At 38.7% G+C, this 10,558-nt stretch overlaps 1 protein-coding gene across 1 annotated transcript in view; it reads left to right on the top strand.

Moving 5' to 3' along the window:
• The window catches only part of STAT4 (signal transducer and activator of transcription 4), a 122,896-nt gene that overhangs the window by 85,570 nt on the left and 26,768 nt on the right, over positions 1–10,558 (top strand). The window contains 7 exon segments of the mRNA XM_012812754.2: positions 1,271–1,356; positions 3,561–3,712; positions 5,990–6,148; positions 6,863–6,955; positions 9,489–9,548; positions 9,839–9,856; positions 9,946–10,039. Coding sequence (XP_012668208.1) covers positions 1,271–1,356; positions 3,561–3,712; positions 5,990–6,148; positions 6,863–6,955; positions 9,489–9,548; positions 9,839–9,856; positions 9,946–10,039 — 662 coding nt within the window.

Raw genomic sequence — 10,558 nt, 5'->3', positions numbered from 1 at the left:
GTAATTGTGGTTAATTCTTGTTAAAAATTGAACAGGACAGAGTTTGTCTGGGCTGCAGGAAGGTGTGGTGCTTAATTTTCAATCTCCTCCTCTGTGATATGAGTTTTAATCTCTGGTTAATGACAGTTTAAGGAAGGGGTCGAAGGCACTTATGTTCCTCTTGGGGGTCTGATTGATGAGAGACCCCCAAGGTAGATGAGAGAACATCAGAGAACAGTTTCATCCTGGGAGATACAGGGGATTGAGAGGAGAGGCCTTCAGGATAATAATAATGAATAAATAATTCCATTACTTGGGGTTATTATTTTCTGAGACCCAACACTATATCAATAAATTTTACAGGTCAAATTAATATAATGTTTGTTTACAGCATGTCTTGCCATTGAAGAGTATCTTTTTTATTGTTTCAGCCAGATGTTTTTCTGAATTTGGAACTCTTTCTCACGTCCAGCCCACTTTGCAAAGGAAAAGGGAAAGCAAAGGACTTGGTCTTTATGCTTCCTGAGACCAGAGAAAGCTGTAACTCTGCCAGGCAGTTTCTCCTAACGCCTCAGTACAAATAGAGCAGGGAGGTGTGGGCACAGGAGCAGAAAGAGTCAAATGTGATTTAATTTGTCAGAGAGAGAGGCGCCCGTCCCTTTGTTTCTTACGCCAGACACCCAGGGCCATCTTTAATGGAGAGCTACCAGTAAGAAATGTATTACGGTAACTCTGCCTCCTCCCTCCACCATCAATAAAAGAACACTGAGTAAAAAATGTTCTTCCCTGAAGGTCTGTAAGATAAAGAGGCCCTTTTCAGAGTGTTTGCATATAATTCTTTTTTTTTCTTTTTTTTTTTAAGAGAGAGAGTCTCACTTTATCACCCTCGGTAGAGTGCCATGGTGTCACAGCTCGCAGCCACCTCCATCTCCTGGGCTTAGGTGATTCTCTTGCCTCAGCCTCCCGAGTAGCTGGGACTACAGGTGCCCACCACAATGCCTGGCTACTTTTTTGTTGTTGTTGCAGTTTGGCCGGGGCTGGGTTTGAACCTGCCACCCTCAGTATATGGGGCCGGTGCCCCACCGACTGTGCCACAGGCGCCACCTGCATATAATTCTTCCTGGCACAAATGAGCAGCCAGGAACTTCAAAACTCAGCTCTACAGACTCCATCAGCCTCCTACCACACAGGCTGCTCCTTCTGGCCAGGAACGGTGTAGGATGGCGGTTTCAGATTGACAGATGGGTTTGACTTGGAGAGGACTCTCCATCTGATCCCTTTTCCTTTGCAGATCAGAGTGACAAGAATAGTGTCTTGATGAATCAGGAAGTTTTGACACTGCAAGAAATGCTTAACAGCCTCGACTTCAAGAGAAAGGTTAGTAAAGAACTGTCATTTGGATGTTTGCTTCTTCTCTGCTTTTCCTAAACTCAGTCCTACTGAAAAATATCAAAGTCTTAGGTTTTAGCAGTTCTGCTTACACTGAATGAACAAACGGCGAGGTTTCTAGAACCCGTCCCACGCTGTTCGCCAGGCCTGCACAGCTTCTCTAAAGCCTATCTCTCATGCTTGTGTGATGCATCTGCCATAGCTAACGTTAACCTCAAGGTGGACACTTCACCCAATTTTTATTTGTCACTATTGCAGACTATTTTACTTCCTATACTTAATGAGCTGAGACAGGCTCCACACGTACATAATTAAAATAACACTTGATGACAACTGGAAAAATAAGTTTTTCAAATAAGTTTCTACCCTGAAAAATAACGTTATGTTAAGCAATTTCCTAAATTTTAGACTAGTGCGTTGGCAACTGGACGTACTCAGTTAATTGCCTCCCAAAGAGAAGAACATTTTTGTGGCTCAATGAAATATTTTTAAAGAGGGCAAGATCCCTATTTCAGTTTTCTATCTCTCCTTGAAAATAAACGCAATTAAATTTAGCCAGTCACTGATAAATCAGTTCATTTCTAGAAGTCTGGCTCTATTTTTCTGTATAGAAATTGGTGTGAGCACAAACAAGTATAAAGTTTATTTTCACCCTGAATTAACTATAAGCAGTTACATAACAGATTTTAAGTATGCCAGTAATTTAATCCAACAATGTTTTTATGCACGATCAATCTAGGCTACACATTTGATGCATGGCATCTTATTCTACTTTAGAAATACTTTTGTTGTCTTTATTTTAGGTTCATGTGAGGTTACAAACAACCAAGTCAAAATATTTGATGTTGTTAGGTAGAGTCCCTCTCCTGGTTATGTCTCGCACTAAAATAGTGTGCACCCCACACCGGGCCCATTCAGTGGGAGCATCCTACCTCCCTTCTCATCTCTTGTTACCCCTCCCCACAACTTGACATGAGGGTTTCTCCTATGTGGGCATGCATTAGGTCATCGACTGGCTTCCTACTAGTATTGAGTACATCGGATAATTGCTTTTCCATTCTTGTGATACTTTACTAAGAAGAATATGTTTCAGCTCCATCCAGGATATTGCAAAAGATGTGAAGTCACCATCTTTTTATGGCTGAATAGTATTCCATGGTGTGCATGTACCATAATTTTTTAATCCATTCTTGAATTCATGGGCCTTTAGGTTGTTTCAACATCTTGACTATTGTAAATTGGGCTGTGATAAACAGGCAACCCAAATGTCTTTATAAAATGATTTTTTTCTTCGGATAGATGTCTACTATTGGGATTGTGGGTCAAAAGGGAGTTCTAATTTGAGTTCTTTGAGGATTCTCCATACTTCCCATACTTCTTTCCAAAGAGGCTATAAATAAAAAAAAATTTTTTTTTTGAGACAGAGCCTCAAGCTGTCCCCCTGGGTAGAGTGCTATGGCATCACAGCTCACAGCAACCTCCAATTCCTGGGCTAAAGCTAGTCTCCTGCCTCCACCTCCCAAGTAGCTGGGACTACAAGTGCCTGCCACAGTGCCTGGCTATTTTTTGGTTGCAGCTGTCATTGTTGTTTGGCAGCCTGAGCTGGATTCGAATCCACCACCTTAGGTGAATGTGGCTGACGCCTTAGCCACTTGAGCCACAGGCACCAATCCTATAAATAAAATTTTAAGGATAGAAGAAACTTCAAAAATAATATAGTCAATCCCGGTTATTGTATAGATGAAAAGATGACGTTTCAGCAAGATTAAATGCTTTGTCCACGTCTGTGCAGCTTGTAACCAAGCCAGGACTGAGATTCACATCTTCTGATGCCTACGCCTTTGAATATTACACTTCCCCATCATGCCTCCCATGTCCAGATAAAGTCCTAATAAAAATTAGCACAGAAATTCTGAAATTATAGTCAGTTCATTTTCAAATAAATGTTTAACCCTATTTATTTTTAAAAATTAAATTTATAAACATCTTTCTAAAGAGAAAATACACAGTTTTATGACTACCAAATTTGAAACACACTCAGGAGAATGTTAAACCATCATCATTCTTCTTTGTATTTGGTCAAAATTTTCACCAAGCCTTTACTCCTGGGTCAAATTGTTTTGTAAGCTGAATTCTGAGTGATTCTGGTTGTTTCCTCTGGAAATCTCTTCAGCTGTCACCTTTGTTTTTAGGAAGCGCTCAGCAAGATGACACAGATAGTGAATGAGACAGACCTGCTAATGAACAACATGCTCGTGGAAGAGCTGCAGGACTGGAAGCGGAGGCAGCAAGTCGCCTGCATCGGAGGTCCCCTCCACAACGGGCTCGACCAGCTGCAGAACTGGTACCGTGAATTGACTTCCGTTTCTCATGAAAACCACAGGAAGCACAAAACTCAGTGCCACTCAGCCAGAGAACGCAGGTTTAGTCCAGCTTATTGATGGCTTAGCAGCTGGGATCTCTATAGTTGAAAATAGACAGACAAAGTGGGGCAGGCAGGGTCAGGGCAGAATAAAACGAAGCTCCTGTAGAATGTGTAAGAATTGTTTAATTTTCATATACAAGAGAGCAATTTTAAAAGACTCAAATAACTTTTTGAAATTAGCGATACACCCTCTTTAAGGACATTATAAGGAAACACTAGCTTCAAAATTCCGAAATTATATACCTTGACTTTTTAAATGTGTGTCTTAAGACATAGCATTTAAAGTTAAACATTAGTTTTGTGTTTTTCAACTTAGTGACTTATTTTGTTAAGTCTGTTGGTCCAAGGATATAAAATTTCTGTTGTCCAGAAGAAATTAAGGTCAGGAGATCTATCATACATCATGGAGATTACGGTTAATAACAACACATGGTATTCTTGGAAATTAACTAAGAAAGTAGATTTTAAGTGTTCTTACCACAAAAAGGTAAGTATGTGAGATAATAATGCATGTTATTTAGCTAAAATGTATCTTATGTCAACATCCTGACATGTACCATAAATATGTACAATATTTTGTCATTTAAAAGGTTTTTTTAAAATCTTAAATGGTTAATGTGACCCGGCATCTCCTATCCATGTATGCACATATGTAGTTAAGTATAGATTCTATCCTTTGTGCCCTGGAAGATACAACTATTGAAGGGGTTTTCTGCCTCATTAATGCAAGACAGTCTGATTGAAAGAACAATTGGAAAATATAATGAAAAAGAAGGAACATGTTCCATTAAAATCTAAAATTGCTTTCTGGCTAAGTGCAGTGGCTCATGCCTGTAAGCCCAACACTTTGGGATGCCAAAATGGAAGGATTCCTTGAAGCAAGGAGTTTGAGACCAACCTGGGCAACATGGAAAGACTCTGTGTTTACAAAATATACATATATTTTTATTTAGCTGGGTGTGGTAGTGTGCACCTATAGTCCTAGCTACTTTGTACTTTGGATCCTGAGCGGGAGGATTGCTTGAGCCCAGGAGTTGGGGGTTGCAGTGATCTGTGATTCCAGTCTTCCAGCCTGGGTGACCCAATGAGACCCTGTCTCCAAAAAATAAATATGATGATAAGATAGATTAATTAATTAATTAATTAAAATTGCTCCCTAAGAGCATAATTCAATACAATGGAAATATGTAATAATGGGGGAACCCTCTCACTAAAAGCTCTCCCCTGCCAGGCCCACTTCCCAAGAAAAGTTAAGGAGTTGGGCATATTTTAAAACATAGATTTTCTTTGGGAAAAATACTTTGATTCTCGAACCTGGGCATACTCTGTTGTTGTGAAAACAAAATAAACAATAAAAGGGGCAATACAAAACTTAACAGGTAATAGTGTTTATACTGAAAACCAGCAGGGATTCAATACCTCTTCCCACAGTCTCAGAGGCAGAATTCTTTAAATATTAACAGAAAGCATTGCTGGCCCAGATGGACTTCCCAAGTGTGATGAGACATTCTGCCCTCGCTGTGGTTAAAAGTCCCTTCCTTGTTATTTCACTCTTACTTTTCCTTAGACTTCTGGCTTAGGCCCCCCCACCTTCATTTCTGAGGTGAGATCACCACATATGAGTAAAACTCCTTGAAGATATCAAGGGCACGCATTTTCAAATATACCTTTCTTCAGAGAGAGTCATTGTTCATCTTAGGCTAATACTCAGGGCTTATAAAAAATTTATTGGGGGATAAGATCAATGTCACATTTTTCCTTCAATATTTTTCCATACAACATTCCTCACATCATGTATGTCATAGTTTTAAATTTCTTCCTTCATTGTCCTTCAGTGAGTGTCATGTTCTTAGCACATATACACTTAACAGGCTTAAATGAAGCATCACTAAAAGGGTTTGGGTTCCAGATGTTGACAACATTTCATAAATGATGTCATAGCTATAATTGAACACATATATTTGAAAACATGTAACGTATATGACACACAGTTGAGACAAATAGGTCAGGAAGATGAAAATAAAGAACTGTCAGTACTTTTAAATAGAATTAAGTAATTCACTTAATTTAATAAGTACTTAATTTTGTATTTGCCAAATATGACTAAGAAAATGCTGATTAATGCTGAAAATGCTGTTAAAATGCTTGATTGTGAAATGGAAAAACTATCTCTGATTTTCATTTGCTGTTCGATAGCTTTACACTATTGGCAGAAAGTCTTTTCCAACTCAGAAGGCAATTGGAGAAATTAGAAGAGCAATCTACCAAAATGACATATGAGGGTGATCCCATCCCAGTACAAAGAACTCACCTGCTGGAAAGAGTCACCTTCTTGATCTACAACCTCTTCAAGAAGTAAGTGAAGTGTTACCGATTTAAATGCTTCACGGCATCCTCAGTTCTGGGAAGGGGCAAGAACACCCTGTCTTGATTTTGGTGTTTAGGTGACAGAGTGGCAGGGAAGTATTAAACAAGCAGCCCCAGGGACCCCAGAAAGTTTCAGAACCCACATTTCTAAGCTTCACTATTTATTTATCAATACATCTCCCACAAACTGACTCAGTTTTCTACAACTAACCCACGATTGCCCACATATAGCTCAGTTTTCACAGTTTAGAAAGATTGTTTTGGAAAGGTTTCATCTTAAGTGCATATCCAAGAAATGAAGAACGGGGAACATTTTTGTGTTTATAAGCGAGTTTAAAGAAAAAATACTAATATGTGCCAGAAATCCTAATATTTAGTATAAAAATGGCATAAAATTTACTGTCTGTATTCACATAGTATGATGAAAATAGACTGGGGCTTTTATTCATGACTCAGTCATAACAATTCAGAATTATTTACAGTTGTTACCTGGAGACAGTCTTTAGGCAATCTTTTCCTATTTCTTGGTAATTATTTATGAAAAGGCATTGGAAAGATTTGAGTTTAATGGGGTTTCGAATGTCTTCTAAAAGTAGAAACTTTGGACTTTCTGGGAAGATAGCATCCTGTCCCTCTGTACTTTTCAGCCCGCTGGTATTTTCAATGTTTTCAAGTGACGTGCTTTATTTCCTTTTCATCTAGCTCCTTTGTGGTTGAGCGCCAGCCCTGCATGCCAACGCACCCCCAGAGGCCCCTGGTACTTAAAACCCTCATTCAGTTCACTGTGAAGCTAAGGTAGGCGGCACCTTCTCTCCTTTCATGTGTTTATGGAGCCGCTCACTGGGTACCTGAGGCTGGTTTCTCTCCTTGCACCTACATTCAGCTATTTTCTTTATTAAGTACTTGCTGTGTGCCCAGACTGAGCTTTGGTAAAAACCCACAGGAATGTCATTTGTTACTTGTCAAGAGTGTGACAAGGACAATGAGGACAGGAGGGATATTAGCATGAAAGCATGGAATCATAGTATCAGGCACGATGAATTAATTGCTAAAAAGGTTGACTTGAGAGAAGACTGGAGAAATTGGCAGAGAGGAGGATTATAGGAGAATGAGACTATGGAAATAAGGGGTCTTGGGCCTGTTTTTTGGTAGTGTAGAGCAGAGAGAGATAGAAGTGAACAGAGAGATTGGGGATAGTTTATGGAAATGCGATTACCCAGTAACTGGCTTAGTGGATTTTCTACAAAAATTCTCAACACCACAATTTTCTGTATATCCTTACCATGTATCTGATATAAAGACACCTGGCTTTTATGTTTACTGGTTTGCTTTCTCTCTGTGTTTGATCCTTTTCATTAGCCAGAGCAATCAACATACAGTTTTTCCCTAATGATGCTTGAAACAGTCAGTTGGATTCTTACTTTCAATGATTTTCATTATGCCTCAAACTCCAGTGCCTAAAGTTTTAAACTTCCGATTACTAGGTCACCTCTGGAAAGCCAAAACCACAGACTAATGAATGCATCAGGGATGGTGATTCTATGGCAGAGAGAAAATTAGGGTCCTATGATGGGATCCCTGATCATATATCACTATTGGAACTCCATTTTTAAAGAGAAAGCATTTGTCTTCAGTTAGCATTTCACAAACTCCACTTAAAATTCTTAATTGTTTTTGTGTGTGTGTGTGAATTTTGTGCCATGATTTAAGAACTGAATAGAAGCCAAATTCTCTTTTGAAATTTTGTTCTTCTCAAAAGTTGTTCATTCCTCATTCCCACATCTCTATGTAAGTCAAAGGAGGGAAATAGAGTGGAGAGGTGGTGGGCATTCTGCTTCTCCTTGAGATATATATGCCTGTAGATGATACACTACGTCTAGGATGCTCTCTAGAACAAAAAGGGAAATGAGTAGGGATTGCTCAGTAAAGCATTCTGGGTGGAAGAGGGCCCTGAATCAGCACCACCCTGCGTGTTGTTTGAGCTGATTGCCGGGGGCTGTCCTCCTCTTCCATCCACCTGTTGGATCCTCATCCTCCTTCTCTGAACCCTGTTCACCCCTCGCCTGATAGATGATCCTTTACTCGAGGTAAAACCTCTCTCTATCATGTGCTTCCTTCTGTTCCAAAGGAGTGGTGACCTGGAACTCTGGTATTAGTGGTCAGCATTGTAGGATGAATCAATACTTCCTGAAAGGGACAGAAAAGAATGTGGGGAGAGAAAACATCTGCCCTTATTTCACATGACGACACCTACTCCTCGCCCCCCGCTACCAAGGACTACATCCTTAACATACTGGAGCCCTGAACCGGTCTTGTGCCTGGTACAGGACATTAAAGAAATTTTGCTGCATTCTACCCACCCTTTTGTTTGTATTACGATCTGGTGAGGTGCTCGGTCCCACACTCTCTGTATTCCATCTGCCTGGCGGCCTCCTTCCTTTTAGCGGTAGCCATGTGCACAATTCTGCCTTCCCCAGCCCTTGCTCTGCCAGTTCCCCATAACTAAGGCTGCTCTGAGTGGATAGAGGAGCTCAGTACCTGCCGAGTGGTGAGTGAAGTTAGGGATGGCGGCGTGTGAGTAAATGAATGAATGAAGAGTGATTGAAGGGTAAACTCCAAAACTGCCCTGACCCAGAGACAGGGCACATCACAGGACAGAGATCTGAGGACCTGGGGAAAGCAAAAGATTAAAGGAGGGGCTGACACTAGAAGGAAATAGAGGAATTGTTATTTGGAGCTTTAATCATTTGTTTGTTTGAAGTTAGGTCTTTTTCAGTGATGAGCATTTTTGCTGATACTTAGTGTGTTGAAAGATTTCAAATGTGTTTGAATTTGGATTTTCTATGTTCTACCAAAGGCCTGGTCTTTCTTAATATTTTCACCATGAAACAGCTGTTGTCAAAACATTTAGTTTTACTAAGCTTATACATTTTTTACTAGATGAGGATAAAACAGGGCTATATCACTAGACTTACAAACCAATTGTTTTATCTTTATACATTTAACCTAAGTTTGGGCTTTTTCCAAAATATATAGCTATTGTTCTGACCTGGCAAATTGATTATCCAGCACACATTAACTAAAAGCAATATGGAAACACTTTTCAAATGTGTGTCAGTATGATATTAAGTGGCCGGTATCAGCATTAGTACATGTAACATAGCACAGTAAAGGGAAATCATACATTTTTAAAACATGCTAACATACAATTGGAGATAATGGAAGTTTTATTTTTATACATGCCATAAATATATTTACATCTTAAACATAAAAAGGCTTTTAACGCTTTTAGTCTTTATCTTTGATTCTTTATTAATGTTTCTTTTAGACTGCTTATAAAATTACCAGAACTAAACTACCAGGTAAAGGTGAAAGCATCAATTGACAAGTAAGTTTTCTAATTTCATTTTGAAATGTGAAAATGTCAGACCATTTTTATGAATGGCCCTTATTTTATAGAATAATTTTGAACTTTTAAATGTGCTTCTTACATATCAATGAACTTCACATATTTGACACTGAAGTTCAAATATTTAACAGAACTCAATGAAGACTTAACAGATTTTTCTATAAAGACCTCAACTAAAATTTTATGTACTATCTTTTTAAAAAATCATAGAAAGTTTTTTCATAGATCTATTAAATAACTCATTTTAAAGAATCTTCTTGATTTTACAGGAACGTTTCAACTTTAAGGTAAGACATTTACTTTTTAGAATTTTTTTGTTGTTCTTGTAAATATATTTTACCTGAGACCATGTAAATAGCTAACATTTCCTCTCTAGCAATCGAAGATTTGTACTTTGTGGAACCAATATCAAAGCCATGTCTATTGAAGAATCTTCCAATGGGAGTCTCTCAGTAGAATTTCGGCATTTGGTAAGTTTGCCAATAGAATTATACAGGCCTTTTTTTCAAACAGGAACATTTTTATAATAGGCCTATACCTTGGTGTATTTTATTCTTTAGTATTTCTTATGTGAGATTAAGGACCATGTTAAGAAATAAAAATGCTATCATTGAAGAATTAAAATGATAGAACCCTGAACCTTGGCTCAAAAAGTCTGATTTCTAAACAAGATTACATAGTCCCTAAGAATGCATAGGAGTTGGTCAGTAAACTTTGATGATAGTAATAGAGCTCATTTATCTTATACTGGATGGGCATTGCACAATGGAATATTATTCAGACATAAAAAAGCATGCTGCTGGGCATGATGACTTACTCCCATAATCCCAGCACTTTAGGAGGCCAAGGTGGCAGGATCTCAAGCCCAGGAATTCAAGGTTGCAGTGAGCCATGATCTTACCACTGCATTGCAACCTGGGCAACAGAGCAAAACCTTGTCTCAAAAAACTAAATAAATAACTAAGAATTAAATTTTGTCATTTGCAGCA

This window comes from Otolemur garnettii, unplaced genomic scaffold (genome assembly GCF_000181295.1).
Source record: "Otolemur garnettii isolate 467f Iridium unplaced genomic scaffold, OtoGar3 scaffold00222, whole genome shotgun sequence".
NCBI classification, from domain to species: Eukaryota; Metazoa; Chordata; class Mammalia; order Primates; family Galagidae; genus Otolemur; species Otolemur garnettii.
This window is presented reverse-complemented; position numbering and strand designations above follow the sequence as displayed.